This window comes from Desmodus rotundus, chromosome 7 (assembly GCF_022682495.2).
Source record: "Desmodus rotundus isolate HL8 chromosome 7, HLdesRot8A.1, whole genome shotgun sequence".
Taxonomy (NCBI): Eukaryota; Metazoa; Chordata; class Mammalia; order Chiroptera; family Phyllostomidae; genus Desmodus; species Desmodus rotundus.
In genome coordinates this window covers 70,743,665-70,761,900 of record NC_071393.1, presented here as the reverse complement: position 1 = coordinate 70,761,900, position 18,236 = coordinate 70,743,665, and the positions used below count along the sequence as shown (strand labels likewise).

General features: G+C 35.8%; 1 protein-coding gene across 5 annotated transcripts in view; it reads right to left on the bottom strand.

The window, feature by feature from the left end:
• Positions 1-18,236, bottom strand: part of CDIN1 (CDAN1 interacting nuclease 1) — a 234,555-nt gene that overhangs the window by 150,920 nt on the left and 65,399 nt on the right. For all 5 annotated transcript variants that reach the window (XM_024567672.3, XM_053928953.1, XM_045201959.2 and 2 more), the window contains 2 exons: positions 17,656-17,716; positions 14,266-14,338 (listed from right to left, as the gene is read on the bottom strand). In XM_024567672.3, the coding sequence (XP_024423440.1) occupies positions 14,266-14,338; positions 17,656-17,716 (134 nt within the window). The remainder of the gene's footprint in view (positions 1-14,265; positions 14,339-17,655; positions 17,717-18,236) is intronic.

Here is an 18,236-nt window from a genome sequence, read left to right as displayed (position 1 = left end):
AAAATTATGAAGCATTTAAAATAGGTCACATGATTATCCCTTAAGAGAAAAAAAAGGATGCTATATCCTCATTTCTCCTAGACCCAAAGATAAATTCCACTGTGCTTGCAAAAAGTATAAGTTTGCACTAGACACTAGACTCAGTTTTTAGAGGTGTCAAGCACATTTGTTATAGGTATAAAAAATTTCTGAAGAAATTCATTAATATGTTTGCTGAGTAATAATTTTGATGTAAATTGAGGATGCATCTGTGTGAGGAGCTTATCTGCCCTGGTAGAACGTAAGCCTCTTGAGGGAAGATAATCCAACTTAGCCCAAGGCACAGTTTTCCACAGAGTGGGGAGCATATGTTCCATGAGAGAGAGAGAGAGAGGGAGGGAGGGAGAGAGACAGACACACACACACAATATGTCAGGGTGTCTGATTAAAAAAATAAGAGAATTAAAAAAATCAAACCTGTCTCTTTGTCAACCATTTGTTGATCTAATTTCCCCCAGTCCTTTTGCCTTTTGTACTTCTGCTAAAGATATAGTTTTCTACCTTCCAGTCATAAAGCCAGGCAAGCAACCCAGACAAAAACATCAGGATGCCAGTATGCTGACTCAAGGAACGTGCAACAGGCAAATGGTTTTGAGAACATTACAGTCCACTTCCTTCATCCCAGAGACAAAGGTCTCTCTTCCCTGCTACTGAAAATCTAAACTGATTTGATAGACAAAATACCATTTAAAGGAATGTTCTTAAACCAGCCATACTTTTCTTTACCAAACGTTCATCAGTAGTCTGAAAACTCAATAGGAACAGTTACAATGGAAACATAGAAAACTAAGATTGAAACGGGAAATAAAAAATAATCTGAGTGGGCCATATAGGACACTCTGCCCACCCAATGCCTTGTAGATGAAGGTATTTACCAACTGACCAGCATTTTTGATAATTTATGGAAGAGGGGTGACTGAAGCATGGAAAAGAACCAAAATCAGGTCCAGATTTTTAAAAAATTCACCTTTATGTCAATTTCTTCACTTCAAAAAGTATTGCCCCTAATAATAAAAACTGGTTGATTTGCAAAAACAAAACAAAAGGGTTATTTAGTGAGTAAAACAGATTTGTGAAAATTTAGATCAGTCTGAGAACATTTATTTTTAATATTGATTATAGTGTTGACGGGCTTCTTTTAATGAAAAAACAGTATGTAACAAAATAACCTACCAGTCATCTGCAGAGGGTTTTACTTGGGACGCATGTTAAATGATGTCATCATTGAGATGAAGGACAGACAAGGACATATGTCTACTCACTTTATGGTTAACAGAGAGAGGAGAAAGGAGGTAGGATGAAATTAAAAAAAAAAAAAGATTAGAATGGGTGGCATAAATTTAAGTCCTGAATCTAAATAAAAAGTATGTAGTGAGATTAAAACCCAAAGTATAAAATAAAATACAGAAGTCCATATATGTACTTATATATCTCTCTATATATTTATATATGTATATATGTAAATGATTGAATAAATAAATGGAGAAACATATAAAACTTCCTCAGAGAAGAATTTCAAATAATATGTCTAGACATTTCTCCTTCCAGGAGGTAGAGTTTAATTTCCCTCCTCAACTTGAGTGTGGGCTAAATTTAGTGACTTGCTTCCAAAGAACAGAGAGAGTATGGGAAGGGAAAAATAGGAACTTTATAGTGGAGAACTCTGGCAAACACTACCTTAACCAGAGATTAAAGTTACCATAACTACAAATAAGCTATATTAATATCATGTACCTACTGATATGATATGCTAACTTCACCTCTGTGGTAGTCTTCAAAAACCTCAAATACCAGCCTAACTGTAAGAAAAACATCAGACAAACCCAAACTGAGACACATGATGCAGAATTACCTGGTCAATATTCCTCAAAACCATCCTGCTCATCAAAAACAAGGCAAAACTGAGTACTGTCACACACCAGAGGAGACTTAGGAAGCATGAAAACTAAATGTAATATGATACTCTGGATTGGATCCTGGACCAGAAATAGTCCACTAATGGAAAAAGTAGTGGAATTCAAATAAAGTCATGAACTTGGTTAGTAGTAATGTACCAATTACTTGATAATTATTGTCTTAGTGTTCATCGATGTGCCACAATAATGTATTATCATTACATTAGGGGTAACTGAAATTGAGTGGCAAGTATAAGGAGAATTTACCATCTTTGCACCTTTTCTGTCGATCTAAAATTATCCCAACAAAAATTTTATTTAAAAAAGTAAAAATTTTCTAGTGGACTCGCTGCCCTCAGAAATGACCTCTTGAGAAATTTAACCCTTCCATTAACCACCAGAAAACAAAACAAATCCAACTCTTGTTGCTTTTGAAAGAGTATTAGCTAAAAGAATCCCTAAAGTGTAAGATAAAATTATATGTAATTATAGCAAAAAAATGTTAAGTTTCCATAGTACATATATATAGGGAGACCAAACACATGCTGTTGTTTTGTTATTACGAGGTAAAATAAATTAGAAAAAGAATTCAGGAAATTGAGTAAATTCTCCCATTCTATGTAGCTTTGATAAGACCATAACTGGAGAACCAAGATGGCAGCGTAGGTAGACATACTGTGCCTCCTCGCACAACCCGAACTGACAGAAAATCGAACGGCAAGGAAATAAAAAAATAAACATTCATCCAGACCGGTAGGAGGGGCGGAGATGGGCACCAGGGTGGAGACGACTCGCGTGGCCGTGGCGGGACCAAGACTGGCGGAGTGTGGGACACACGGGGCAGGCAGTCCGACCACTAGCAGACCCTGCGGCCCCACATTCGCGCAGATAAACCGAGAGGGCCGGACTCAGAGTGGCAGAGAACGGGGCAGGCAGAGTGGCGGGTAGCACCCTGAGGCCCCACATTCACGCACAGATAAACCGGACAAACGGCGGGGAGCAAAGCAGACGGTGCAACCCAGGGCTCCAGCTCGGGGAAATAAAGCCTCAAACCTCTGATTGAAAACGCCCGTGGGGGTTGGGGCAGCAGCAGGAGAGACTCCCAGCCTCACAGGGGAGGTCCCTGGAGAGACCCACAGGGGCCTAGGGCGTGCACAAGCCCACCCACTCGGGAACCAGCACCAGAGGGGCCCAGTTTGATTGTGGGTAGCGGAGCGAAAGATTGAGGTCCGGTGGAGAGTGGAGCGGGCACCATTGCTCCCTCTTGGCCCCTCCCCCACGTACAGCGTCACAGCACAGCTACCAGCATTACCCCACCCCGGGGAACACCTAAGCCTCCCGCCCCTTAAAGTAACAGACGCGCCAAGACCAAAAAAAAAGGCCCAAATGACAGAACACTTCAAAGCTCCAGAAAAAATACAACTAAGCAACGAAGAGATAGCCAACCTATCAGATGCATAGTTCAAAACACTGGTAATCAGGAATCTCACAGAATTGGTTGAATTGGTTCGAAAACCAGATGAAAAAATGAAGCCTATGCTAAGAGAAACAAAGGAAAATGTACAGGGAACCAACAGTGATACGAAGGAAACTAGGACTCAAATCAATGGTGTGGACCAGAAGGAAGAAAGAGACATCCAACCAGAAAAGAATGAAGAAACAAGAATTCGGAAAAATGAGGAGAGGCTTAGGAACCTCCAGGACATCTTGAAACGTTCCAACATCCGAATTATAGGGGTGCCAGAAGGAGAAGAGGAAGAACAAAAATTGAAAACTTATTTGAACAAATAATGAAGGAGAACTTTCCTCATCTGGCAAAGGAAATAGACTTCTGGGAAGTCCAGGAAGCTCAGAGTCCCAAAGAAGCTGGACCCAAGGAGGAACACACCAAGGCACATCATCATTACATTACCCAAGATTAAACGCAAGGACCTACATCCAAGATTACTGTATCCAGCAAAGCTATCATTTAGAATGGAAGGGAAGATAAAGTGCTTCTCAGATAAGGTCCAGTTAAAGAAGTTCATTATCACCAAGCCCTTATTATATGAAATGTTAAAGGGAGTTACCTAAGAAAAAGAAGATCAAAAATATGAACAGTAAAAGTGACAGCAAACTCACAGTCATTAATGACCACACCTAAAATAAAAACAAGAGCAAACTAGGCAAACAACTAGAACAGGAACAGAACCACAGAGATGGAGATCACATGGAGGGTTGTCAATAGGGGAGTGGGAGGGGGAGAGGGGGGGAAAGGTACAGAAAATAAGTAGCATAGATGACAGGTGGAAAATAGACAGGGGGAGGGTAAGAATAGTGTAGGAAATGTAGAAGCCAAAGAATTTATAAGTATGACCCAAGGACATGAACTATAGGGTGGGAATTTGGGAGGGGGGGGCAGGATGGAGTGGAGTGGGGGGGGGAATGGGACAACTGTAATAGCATATTCAATGAATATATTAAAAAAAAAGAAAAAAAAAAGACCATAATTAACTTCTTCCCATACAGAGAAGCATAAAAAGTACTTCAAGAGATTTTGGAATTTCCAAAAATAGCAGAGAATTTGAATATCAAGAGTACTTAAAGAATATGAAGGGTAAATTAATTTCTTCATGTGTTTCACAAAACTATTTTTTTATTGATGTTCAAATATAATTGTCTCCGTTTTCCCACCACCACTTCCCCCTGCCCCACCCACACCAACCTCCCACCCTCAATCCCACCCTCCCCTTGGCTCTGTCCATGGGTCCCTCATTCATGTTCATTTACGTCCCTTTCCCTTCTTTCCCACATTATTTCCCTCTCCCCTACCCTCTTCACATAACTATTAATTGGAATACTACTGCCCATCACTACAAAAATCATTATCATTTGAGTGCCTATTATGTACCAAGCACCATGCTAAGCACTTTACCAAATCATCTTTAATCTCCATAACAGTGAAAAATAGATGTTGCTTTCCAATTTTAAAGAATAACAAACTGTAGTTCCTGAAGAAATTACCCAAGGTAAAAACTAGTAAAAAATCAAACTGGGATTCTAACTCAACAAGTGAAAATACACACAAATTGTAATAGATGAGATTTAGGTAGAAAGGAGATAAAACGTGCTGACATTAAGAGAGATTAAGCAATATCTAAACAATGCTGCTCATTAAATAATGGAAAGAAAAACACTCTGAAATCTGAAGACCTAGATTTCTTCCCTTGCTTATTGCTTTTGTTCATTCCTTTGTGTATTTCAGACAGACGCATATAATGAGGTTAACTGGAAGAGAATTTAGGGGTGGGTGATCCAAGTTCAAGTCCCGACTCCTGCCCTTTCTAACTATGTGACTAGGCTGGTCATTTATCCTGAGCTTGTGTTTATCATAGGTAAAAACTGCAAATAACATTTGCCTTATCTATGTTAAAGAGTTGTTGTATAAATATGCATCAAAAAGGGAAGGGATTAAAAAGCACAAACTTCCAGTTATAAAATAAGTCACAGGTATGTAATGTACAACATAGGACTAGAGTCAATAATATCATAATAGTTATATACAGTGACAGTTTAGTAGACTTATTGTAGTTATCACTTTGTAAGTTATACAGATGTTTTGATAATATTTTGAATACCTGAAACTAACATAATATTATATGCCAACTATAAGTAAAAATAAAAAAAACAAAAGTTAAAAAATAAATTAGAAATTTATACAGGTCAAATAAAACATATCAAAACTTTTTTAAACAATAAAGTTTTATTCAAATGTTTTACATGTTATATACAAAATTCCTTCATATCCTCTCAATCTCAGAGTTATAAGTAAATGGTAGATATATTATCAAGAATATATGTAATCCAAGTCAACTAATATTTATGGATGTGAACCAGGGGATAAACTAGGACATGGAACATAGTCCACAAAAAGTCATTCCTGTGTTAGTTACATACAATGTCTCCTTAGACTGAAAAACAAAAATGAGAAGTTGAAGGTTAGGTGGCTTAGTGAAGAAGACAAGTCATTTACCTATGTACTCTATTTAGTTTTAGCAAGATGAATTTGGTAATCCCTATTAAAATTCAAACGTTAGCTCATGTACAATGACACCGCAGACCAACTATCATCCAAAAGATGAAGGCGTGGGCCGTGACTGAAGCAGAAGTCATCTCCCATCAACAACGGAGATCTACTCAAAATGTTGCATTTTATGTCCTTGCAAGGCAAAAGAAATAAACTCATACTGTCTGTGTATTTTTATCTGATTAATGAATAAAGATTAATGTTTTCCAAGAATTGTTCTTTATTAAGTTTCTCAAACAAATATCTTGAATCTGAAAAAAGTTACAAAATAAAGCAGGATGAAAGGCCTTACAACTATCTCATTCTTAAATATATTAGCATCTTCTCATGAATTAGGAGAAAGTGGAATTCCTAAATTCTCAAACCGTGACGTAATATTGGTTTTATTGATTCTCTGTACAATTTGTGGGAGTACCCAATCATTATTTTGACAGTTTTATCATAAGGTAATAGACTTCCTTTTAGATAATTGCAGTTACCACATTCGATTTCAACCTTACATAGGATTTTTTCCTAGATACAGTTTTATTGTCAGTCCTAGATCACATTACTTTCTTTTTATAGCTATACATACAAAGCATTCTAGGTGTTACACCTAATTATGTCAGCACAATAACAATTTAAAAGCTCATCATTAAGAAGTAAAGGTTAAGTACTTATATGTTAAGACTTTTTTATAAAGACATATAGTGCTATATGACATAAGTAAATGAATTACACTTGCACTTAAAAGTCTGTGCGTTACAGAAAAATAAGACCTCTTTTTGGATAAAGTTGGAAATTTGATGAGCTTGTACCCAGGCAATAATATTGGTGAACTACAGTGCTGACTTACAAGCTTTCTGACTCATGAAAACCATTCAACCATACAGGTTTCAGAGTACCAAGTTGTGTAGCAAAATAATCTTTTTCATAGATTATTTCATAGATTTTCATAGGGAGGCAGTTAAGCATTACTGTCAGGAGCATGGGCTCTGAATCACACTGTGCCTACCCTACTCACTGTTGGACCTGGGGCAAGTCACTTTGGATCTTTGTGCATTGGTCTCCTCATCTGTAAATGGGGACATTAATACTACTTGTCTCCTAAAGTTGTTCTGAGGGTTAAATGTCCGAGTCTGGAGTTCAGTATCTTCCATCATATGATCTTAACTGAATCTGGCTAACTCTAATTCCCACCATGACTGTACAAAAACTTTTAGTTAGCGACTCTAGACTGTTCTTAAGCAGACCTCATGTTTTTCCATTTTTCTTTCTTGGTTCATACGGTTCTGTCTTGCATGTCTTCCCCGACAGACACACTCACCCCACCCATGAAGCCAGGCTTACCTCTAGTTCTCAGGTAGCGGTAGGTGACAATCTCAAGAAAATGAACCATGTGAATCAATCCTGTAATCCCTTTGGTCCCTCCCCAGTTGCCTTCCCACCATCTTCCCCCTCAACCCCTGACAACCTGTTCACTGATCAATTTGCTTCTTATATCATAAAATTTTCCTCACAAGTTGCCGAGAAAAATATAAGGGGAGGAACATTAATCAGTAAAAGTTTTCTAGAGTTAACAGGATTTATAAGTTCAGTAAGATATCAACATTAATAGCCAAGGTAGATTATTTTTTTAATTTCAAGTATTGATCTTCTGCTTATACCCATGATTGTGGATAATCGAGTTCATTAAATGCCACTGACTACACTGTATATAAAGCATAGTTGGAATCTAATTTTCCAATTCTGGGCTTCTTGAATGACAAAGCTTTCAGTATAATCATTATCATTAACATGTATCATCCAATGAATGTGCTTCCATACTCCTTCACAGTTTTAGCAAAAATAAGTCATTTTCTCATGGTATCAGTTGTAAAAAGCAAGTCTACAAATAGATACAGGAAAATATCTACCCATAGATATAATTTTTATCAACAAAAGCTAAGGGTCCAAAATAAGCTCAAATTCCTACCCCTGGAATTTTACCTGAATTTTCTAAAGCAGCCAGCTTCAAAGGATAGTACAGGCTACAACAGTGCTTTCAAGACATGGAAAACATCATCATATGGTGTCAAAACTTGAACATTTTAATTAAGGCTTTTAAAATATTTAAAAACTATATAAAAGGGTGAAAGGTACCATGTGCAATATAAGAAAATATTTGCAATTAAATAATGTGCAATCAATAAACTAGAGGTTTCCAAAGAGTTAGAAACATTCCCCTTTATACTAGGCTAGAGAAGCTCCATTCATTCACTTCCTCTTAATGAGGCACTTACCCCTGAAAATAGGCATTAATTCCTTACATTCACTTTACCACCAATTAGGGGGCAGAAAAAAATTTAGGGTACAATACAAATGTAAATTCAAGCATTAATGACTTTAAGTGTTAAATAATTAGTTGAATAATTAAGAATCAAGTGAGGGTCCACATACAGAATGGGGAGTGCCTCCTTGCATTTGAAGTGTCTTAGAAAGAACATTTCATTTGTAGATGACTCAAAGCTACACTATGCTCCTGAGAAAAAGCACCAATTCCCAACTTTACAGAAGCATTCTCGAACCTCAATTTATTAGCCCAATCTGAATTAATATTTTTCCTTCCTCAAATCAAAGCAACCCTTATTTATATTATTATGAGGTACTCCAGTTTAAAATTTCAAATTCATCATTTTACTTCCTCATCACTAATATCCAGTAAATTGGTATGTCCTATAGACTTTATTTCCCCTTTCACTTCCACTGCAAATGCTAATTCAGACCTGTTTTAAACTTTCTAAGAATAATGTAATAGCTTATTAATTGTTCTCTCTCATTTCATCCCTCACTTCAATCCTTCTACATCGTGTTGCAATATTATCCTCAGCCTTAGTTCTTAACTGCTGTCACAACATCACGATCCGTTACAAAGCGTATTGCAAGTTATTTATAACTAGCACTAAGTAGTAAATTTGTATGAACTTCTCTTTTAAATAAATGAAAATTGACTTATCTGGTTCTTTAACAACACTCATCTTCAACTGATTTCCAATATGCTTTCTTGACAGGAATAGAGCGGGTGGAGTTATAGAAAAGTGCTAGCAATTATATAGAATCCTGGCTCCTTACCCACAGGTAAATGATTTCCTTCACATTTGTGTTGTTGAAAAGCTCTGCTATTTAGAACCATCAGTGGCTTCCCATTGTCTGCTAATTTAAGTATAAACTCCTAGGTCTAGAGTTCAGTATCTTCTATCATTATGTTCTTAACTGAATCCAGCTAACTTTAATTCCCATCATGACTATACAAAAAGTTTTAGTTAGCGACTCTAGAATGTTCTTAAGTGACCTCATGCTTTTCCATTTTCCTTCCTTGGTTCATACAGTTATGTCTTATGTCTTCCCCAGCAGCCATACTCCTCCAGTCTACGAAGCCTCCACTAATTCTACTGACCAGTATTCATCTTTTCACTGACTACTTCCAAAATCTTTTTACCTCTAAAAATGCATACAGAAAGATAATTATCATGGAATATGTCCACACTTCTACTACTAAGCTGTGAGATCTCTCATGAAAAGGCTCTGAGTTTTATTCCTCTTTTCTACTGCAGTACCTAATTTAGTGCTCAGGATACAGTCAGCAACTCCAATAGCTCTTGACAAACTGCAGAAGAATAAAGAACATGAATTCCAAAGAAATAAATAATCCAGTATTGTTAGTAAGGGACTACTCAAAGTCTAATCAGATTCCAACACCTACTGGATGCTTTCTCAGTGAAACCTAGAGTTTTAAAGGCGATTGTACCGCATGCTGATGGTCTAGCACACTGCCAAACGCTCAAAACCAATTTGTTTCAAAACTTAAGTTAAGGTCATTTAAAAAGTAAGAACAAATATGTATAATTCCATTGGATAAAATATTGTGTCATTTGGGGGAAGGGGAATTACACACATGTTGAGCAGAAGAGCACATCCTCTTAAGAAAACAGAGTAAATTGGTATTCTACAAAACACTCATCTTCACTGCAAACTTCATTCAATTGTATTGTTCATTTTAAAAGGGTTTTAGTATTAACAGGCCTGTTTCAAAGCCAGGCAGAGTATACTGCTCTATGGAAGAAAGAAAAGAAAAGGTGTATGAAATCTTCAGGAAATAAACAAAACCATCAGTTTTTAATGTGGATGGAGGTATTTTCCTAATGGTTCTCTGGAAATTTTAATCTGTCTTACATTCAGACTCAAGGACAGTTAATATACTTAATTTATAATTTTATTATAATAATAGCTTCTCTATTAATAAGACCACTTACAAGTTATAGATGATTGATTTCCATGAAAGAACTGTGATCATTTAGATAACTTTTTCCCATTTAAGGATATTTCCATTTTCATATCTACTCCAGTTAGGAAAACCTTCATTAAAAGCATTATTTATAGTATGATTCTTAGTAGAAAGTCATAGTTCTTAGTGTGGCACCTGTTTCTTCATTCACTCACTCACACATTTAATACTTGAGACTTAACAGGAAGTGGGATGCGTCCTAAAATCAGGGCATACTGAAGGATAATATAACAAAAGACAAAATCTGCAGTATTCTTGCCAAAGCTAAGATGGGAAGGTGAGATGACAGGGGTAGATTATAAAACACAGAATTAACATTCCGGCTTCCTTAACAGTTCAGTAGTCTATAACTGATCATCACTTTCCAACTATACTGTTTGTTGTTACAATTAGAAAATGTGATATAAAACAGGAAAAAAATGTATTTTGATATTTAAAGGCTTTGTTCAAAAATAAGGACTTTCTCTTTAAGAAAGCAGATCCAAATATAACCTACCTATTGCTCATCACTAATCAATGTGCTGTTGGTAATATCCTACACTAGGAAGTAAGACTGTTGAGTGGGGTGGGGCTCAATCACTTGAACTGAAGGCATGATAGTAAAAAGATCACTTCATCTCCCGTTTTCGGCCAGGTCTATCTGTGACATGAAAACCTGCAAACCTATTCTGACAGCATTTCCCCAACAATTATACTAACTGGTACTTTGCTAACTGTAATGCAATAAAAGGAGCTTCTTGAGGAGCTGGAAGTCTTGAATTCAAGCTCTGCCATTCACCACTGTGTCCTTCACCACCATTTCCATTTACAAGTTCTTCGAGTCTGTTTTCTGACCTACATGGCCTCTAAGTCTCACCTACTTCACTGAGGCCATTTTATTATTTTGAGGCCATAATATCCATGGAAATGCTAACTAAAATTTTCTCCCTCAGAACAACCCACCTTCAGATTCCATTCAGATTTCATGAGAAAAAGAAAATGGTGCAATAATAGTAAAATTCCTTATAGTGTCTAATTTGGGAGAAAGAAAAATAACCCCTTTCTTTGGGATAGATTTAAACAGGACCATGGCCAAGTAATTTATCCTCTCTGAAACTCAAACTCTACAATACCTGTTAGTTTTGTTGTGAGTGGAAGCAACAGTACAACATAAAAGTATTCTGAAAGACCGAAAAACATTAACCAGGGACAATAACAAAGTCAGTACGAGAAAACTATTTGTTATCCGAGTTCTGCTTAAGTTTCTTTTAACTGCTGAGATACTATGTAGAAAATACATATCATACTCTAAAAACTATCCCACAAAAAATCCAACAGTATTCTGTAAGATTAGATATTATTAAAGTATGTTACTGAAATCACATGGCTTATGTGTCCTATGCTATTAGCTATACATTTTTATAGAAAGAAAAACAATTTAAAACCGAGTATTGATCTAGTGAAAGTAATAGTACATACATAGTACTCTCCACTCCCAAAGGAATCTGATTTTCCCCCCAATTTCTAATTTTAAAAGGAAAAAATTAAAAATACAAACCAAGACTGACTGAGACTTGCAGCTCATTAAAGCTGAGGTGATTTCCCTTATATAGAATTCTATTGATCTCCATAGTCCACACTAGACAAAAAGCGTGGTCAGGGAGGGGGATGATGGATGCCTCTGCCAATAGCACTGAACAAACCTGTTAGCTAATTGCTACCAAAGACAATTATCCCCGCATTGTTTCATAATGGAAACACATTACAAAACTCTAATATACACACAGGGAAATTTGATGATTTGACTGCGGAGCCATGTGCACTGAATTTCATTGCCAAAGGCCAGCTAGGTCGCTGCTGTGAAGGGGAAGAAAGTGTCAGAATATAAGCCACGGTATCTTAAAGCTCCTTAAAGCTCTTTAAGGAAAAAAAAAGAGGAAGAAAGAAAGCGGGGAGGGATGAGAAAGACAAAGAAAGGAAAACAACACAGCATTATCTGTAAATTGAATGAATTCTATAATCTGGCTATAATTTTAACATTTTCTGTTACCTTTTAAAAATGATAAACCTCTGATATGATTTGTCATCTAAGTATACAAAGATTTAAAATAATTTTCTGTCCAGAAGAACATTTCAATAGTTTTTCTGACTGGCGTGAGCCTACTGGCAAGTATGGAGTTAAAAGGGTGGCTTCACAATAGCCTAGTACGATGATTAAAAATATCATCAAATATCTGTCATAATTTTACTTAAATAAAAAAAAATCTTACTCTATAACAACTCACAGTAAAACAGCCATGAAACCAACCAATTATAAAAGAAAAAGCCTCAAAATAGTTATTTGATTATACATAATTATAGTGTAATTCAAACATACAATATTTATATTTGCCTCCTTTCCAAGAAGCCACATTCTTGAAATACCCTTTCCTTGATATGTTTCTAAATATGCTCATGTCCTTCTCCAGTGTATTCATGCAAGACATTTAATCCTAGCATTGGAATTATAGGAATGCTGATATACAGTACACATCAAAATTATATTCAGTACTATTTAACTCTACTGTATAAAATGGTACAAAATAAAAAGAAAAATGTACTGAAGATGTGCAGTGTTATAAAGATAAATTAATGGCTACAAAATTTATGAGCAACCTATTAACTTCATAATTCACAAGTCAATGAATTCTGTTTTACTGTGTTTGATACTGCTTTATATAGGCTGGTCTACCTGCTGCAGACTGTGCTGACTACTATTTTGACAAGACCTGGATAGCAGTAGGTCCAAAGCAATCAGAAGGTTGACTTTGACAAATGGTGGTGCTGCGGTGAAGTTGAAAATAACACACATCCACTTTAATCTCTTTCTTGATTAAATCGAAACCATACCATTCTGACATCATGTGATTTGCTCATGAAGCATCACTGCAGGTTACTTTAGAGGCTACATCTATTGAAATGATATTGAATTTTTAGGGGAAGTACTTAATTCATTCAAATGAAACCTCCGCAAGGTAACTGGGCCACCAGTCACTGATAACTGCAGATTCAAAGAAAATCAAAGGAGAAATCCCTGACAAAAAATAAAAAAATAAAAATCCAACATGTACTACTGAGTGATATTTTAGTAGGTATTATCTTCTACTTTCATAGAGGGAAGATTATATGCATAAAGCATATTCCAAAGCTTTTTACCTATTCTACCACAGCTAAGCTCCAAAGGTAAACATTACACTAGGTAATAAAAATGCAGAAGATGAAACTGTCTTTTTTACATGAGACTAGGCAAATATTTATGGGGCAGTTGACAAACTCCTGCCTAGTAAAAGAGCCAGCACTGAGAGCAATTATCCTGATATTCATGACTCACTTTGAATATCACATTGAATATTACTCATAAATCTTTTACGAGCACATCCCCAGAGCTCACTTAACAGCCGGTTTTAATCATGCAGTTGACACAGAGAAAATAACAAAATGTATTTTTTCAGTGGCAAATTAATTTAGGCTTGAACCTCCTCCTGTAGCTCTATTCTTTCCTTTTTTTTTTTATTTTTTATTTTTCTGGTACAAAGACCACTGAAATTCACTTTTGCATTTGGAAGTAGTATTTCTCCAGTCTTGCTGAATTAAAATAAAAAAGGATGAATGTTTCCTTTAGAGTCACTTCCTGACAGTGGTTTTTTAAATGATGTATCTTGTTCTATATATGAAAAATGAATAAATTTTTGAGTTCGATACACATTGTCTCTTTTGCTGAATGGCGACATGAATGTAGAATTTAGACAAAGAATAAAGCATGATTTTGAAGAGTATTTAAGTTGTGGGTGGTCCTTTATATTGCATTCAATTGTCATTAACTGTTCATGATAGCTGTTTTGGAATCTGGCTCTCATTAGCTGACTTGAAATGCCATGTAAATTATTTTTAAATTGAGGGAAGGGAGTAAAAGAGTACCATTAAAAAAAAAAAAGGTAACTCACGTGGAATTTCCTCGTGTTCCTGTAGAAACCTCTCCAATATAATCCGAGCCATTAATGAGGGTGCGTAGTCCACCTTTACAAAACAAATAGAAAATTAAAACTGTCAAGTCCTGAAAGCAGTTGAAATCCCAATATTTTGTCAACACTGAAGATTAAGTCAATTTTAATCAACTACAGCAAGCATCATTCATTAAAATCTTTCCCACTCCTGGTGGCTTCCATCATAATAAAATTATAACAAGTATGATCTGTGCTGTTGAAAAGAATAAATAGGTCAAATTTATTAAATGTAATATTGAAGCACAAAGAATGGAACAACCTGGGAATAGTATTCACCTAAAACAGTGCAATGGACTTTTCTGACCTCTCCTCAATTGTTTCCATTGGTAGACCAGTATTATTTTTATTCTAACCTTTCTTCTTCTTTTCCAACTATCTATATTTGTATTGTTTTGAACATAATTTCAAATAAAAACCCCTTTTGTTAGCAACTGTTTTCAGAAACTGAATTATGTCCTTAGGCATTAAAAATATGAATTTACTGATTTGAATTTATTTTATCTTTAAAGACTTCACAGAAATTTTGGTATAGTTCTCTGTGTATAAAATCTTGTTTAATGGAAGAGAAATAGCTGTACTACATAAATACTAATAATCAAATCAACAGTAATAGTATCTGTACTATAAGATCTTCATCCTTAGGCTTATCAAAAATGTTATTTAATCAATTTAGTTAATACAGAACCCAGGGAGGTAACTTTTCTATACATATAAAAGATCAAACAGAAAACAGGGAACATGCAGTCCAAAAGTCATTTGAATTAACTAAAAATGCATCTACTCTTTTGGAAATGTATTTACTTCTTTTTGGTTCTCAGATCTTTTATTAACCATTGCTTTAATTTCACAAGAAAACTGGCGTGTATTTTTCAAGAACAAGGATGCTCCCCTAAAACAAGTCTTTTTATCTTAGGTATAAGACAGCAAATGCCCCTCACATATCACCATGAATTTTTCTTGACAGGTTTTCAAGTCCCATATTCATACCAAAATTTTTTCCTGATTTAGTAACTAGACAAAAAGGCTGGCTTCATTTGTATGAACAGTTTTTTCAAATATGTATGTACTTGGATGCCCTTAAATTCCCCAAGTAGAAAGAAATGCTTTCCACGAAGCTGCTTATTCCTAGTAACCCACATCAGAGCTGACACATGAAAAATGGTGAAATTACTGAAGGTAGTCCAGCCTGAATAAGGACTACCTTATTAGTTCAGGTACTTGCATCTCCCTAATTTTCATATTAATCATGTGTCCATCTTTCTCTGAAATAGGGCCATCATGCTTCATGTCAGAATTTAGCATTTAAGTAAAATTCATAGTGCTTCAAATCTCACTTGAAAATATTTGTGTGGAGAGAACAGAATGACTGATCTTATTATTACTAACAAAGTGAGATCTCCTAAAATGTTCATTTCAGCCTTGAAATAGAAAAATTGGCATCAAGACATTTATAAAATCAATGATGACCACGTATAGTCCCTACTCCCAAATGAACAACAGTGCAGTGTTGCTGTTCCAGAGAGCTGCGGCACACTGTAATGTGCCATTGCTATACATTTGTCCTCACTGTTTACAGTTTCCACTGATTACACGTATACTGACTCATAAAGCATTACCATCACATCAGTTGTCACCAGATGCAAGCATATGTCATTTAAGTATTAACTATCACATAAAAATGACAGCTTGGTTGTTCAGAAGCCATAATCTGATACCAGTCATTCCCAAATTTCCCTAATGGGTTAGCAATCTCTCAGAGTACAATTATCTCTATCCTAATCTGCAGCCAAAAAAGAGGGAAAATCTTTAAATAAATATTTATTTGGTTAAATATTGCTATATAGTCACAGTAAATAACAGGTTTATTGACATAGAAAAATGTGTTAGTGGGTTAAATTTTTCCATATTACTAGAAGATGGAAGTTGAGGTCAGCTAAATAAGCTATGCTCATCAGAAATACCCACTAACAATTCAAATGAATATAAACTGCTACTATATGAAACTTGCTCCACCAATATCATCTACAAAAATGAGCACCACGTTTGCATCACATTCTTCTTAGATGTTATACCTAGAAGCTGCTAGCTCACTGTTCCTTTTCATAAAGACAATCTCTGAGTCCTAGTTGTGAAATACCTCCCATTGCTAACAGAACTGACTCGCAACAAACAACTCTGAAGACACTCAAAAGCCACTTTGCTCTAGAAGTAGAAAAAAATGAATAAAATACATGTTTTGCTAGGAGAAGAGAAATGCATCCTATGTGTTAACTATCCTATCAGATGGTATAGACATTGCCTGGACTATTAAAGCCTTCCAGTAACTGATAGGTAATTGCTCACTTGCTGACTGCCGTGGTGTACAGCAGACAGAAGCTGTGAGAGAAGCCATCCTTCCTTGCTAATGTAACATGTAGAACTTGCTGCTACTGCAACACTTAATGCTCACAGTACCGAGTCATCTTTAATGCAAACACACATTTTCTGCCTTGCTTCTATGTTTTCCATTATAATGCAACATGAAAACAGTGTACATTTCATTCTATCCCTATGAGGTTGCATAAGCAGTTCCAAGTCAGACTAAATATTGTATTGCTCTTATTACAGTGGATAAATATTTTAAAGTTTACGAATTAAATATTTTATTTTTTCAGTATGCTCTCTGCAACTATTATGAACTTTTTACAGCTTCTTCATTCACGGGAAATCTTTAGGGCTTCCTTTTTCAACTGTAAGACTATTATTTGTTTCCCTAAACAGAAGCAGATCAGAGTTAACAAATAAGTTCAATAAATCACTTTGTACTTGCTGTTAATGGGAACACTATGCTTCTTCATATAGAGACTTTTCTACAAGGCACATATCTTTTATTATAGTGAATGTTTGCTAACAAAAAAAATGAATGAAGTAAATGTTACATCTTTAAGTATACAATTTCTCTTTTCATTGTTATAATAGTTAGCAAAGATTCTCTTGGCACACAGCTGTTTACTTGACACAGGTGTTTCTCACAGTAAATTAAGACAACACATCCAAGGAAGAGCATGTCCTGAGCTGTTTGGTTAAAATTTCCCACAAAATAAGAAATCAAGAAGTTGTTTATACATTTGCCTCAAAAGAAGCAGACTAATTATATTAACTGATTTATTAACATAGGAAACTCTTTGTCCAATTATTAAAAGAACAAACAGACTAGGGAGCAATTTAAATGTCTAGTGTGCCTCAAAATCTTTTTTTTCCAAAGGTTAATTATAATTCTGAGCAAAGCTACTCTAGATAGGACCCTTAGGTTTTAGGTAGGCTTAAATATAATAATAACAATAACATTACCTCATTGGCCAGGTCCAGGAGCACTGGGGCAGCTCCGTTTTTCCCCACTTCATTCAGGTACCTAGATAAGACAAAGCCAAGTGGTAATGCAGTGGCAAGAAAAGGCCAGCACAGACTTGTCAGCATCCCATGTGGACACGTTTCTCCTGGGCAAATGCCACACTCACCTCTACAGTATGCTACTGTCACAGGAAGGCTTCCATGGGGTAGGGACAACAAAACAACTTACCTCCAAACCACTGGATACTCACAGAAGCTGGGGGCAGAAAGTATGAACATATTGGTCTCCCCTGTTTTCATTTCCCAACATGTAAAGGGAACACAGAGGTGATTTTGAACAGAACTATCCCTAACACCCTGGCTTCATCCATACCACAACCATCTCATGGAAAAGAAATAAGTCCCTTGAAAAAAGCATCCATGAACCCATATTGCCTTTTTATTTACTATTGTTTCACAGGACTGGTTGACACCTTATTAAGAAAAAAATGGAACAGACTTGTCATCAGTGGGTCAGTACACCTTTAATAGGCAACGAAAGACATCATCTTATCTGCTCTGCATTTCTGTCATAACTTCCA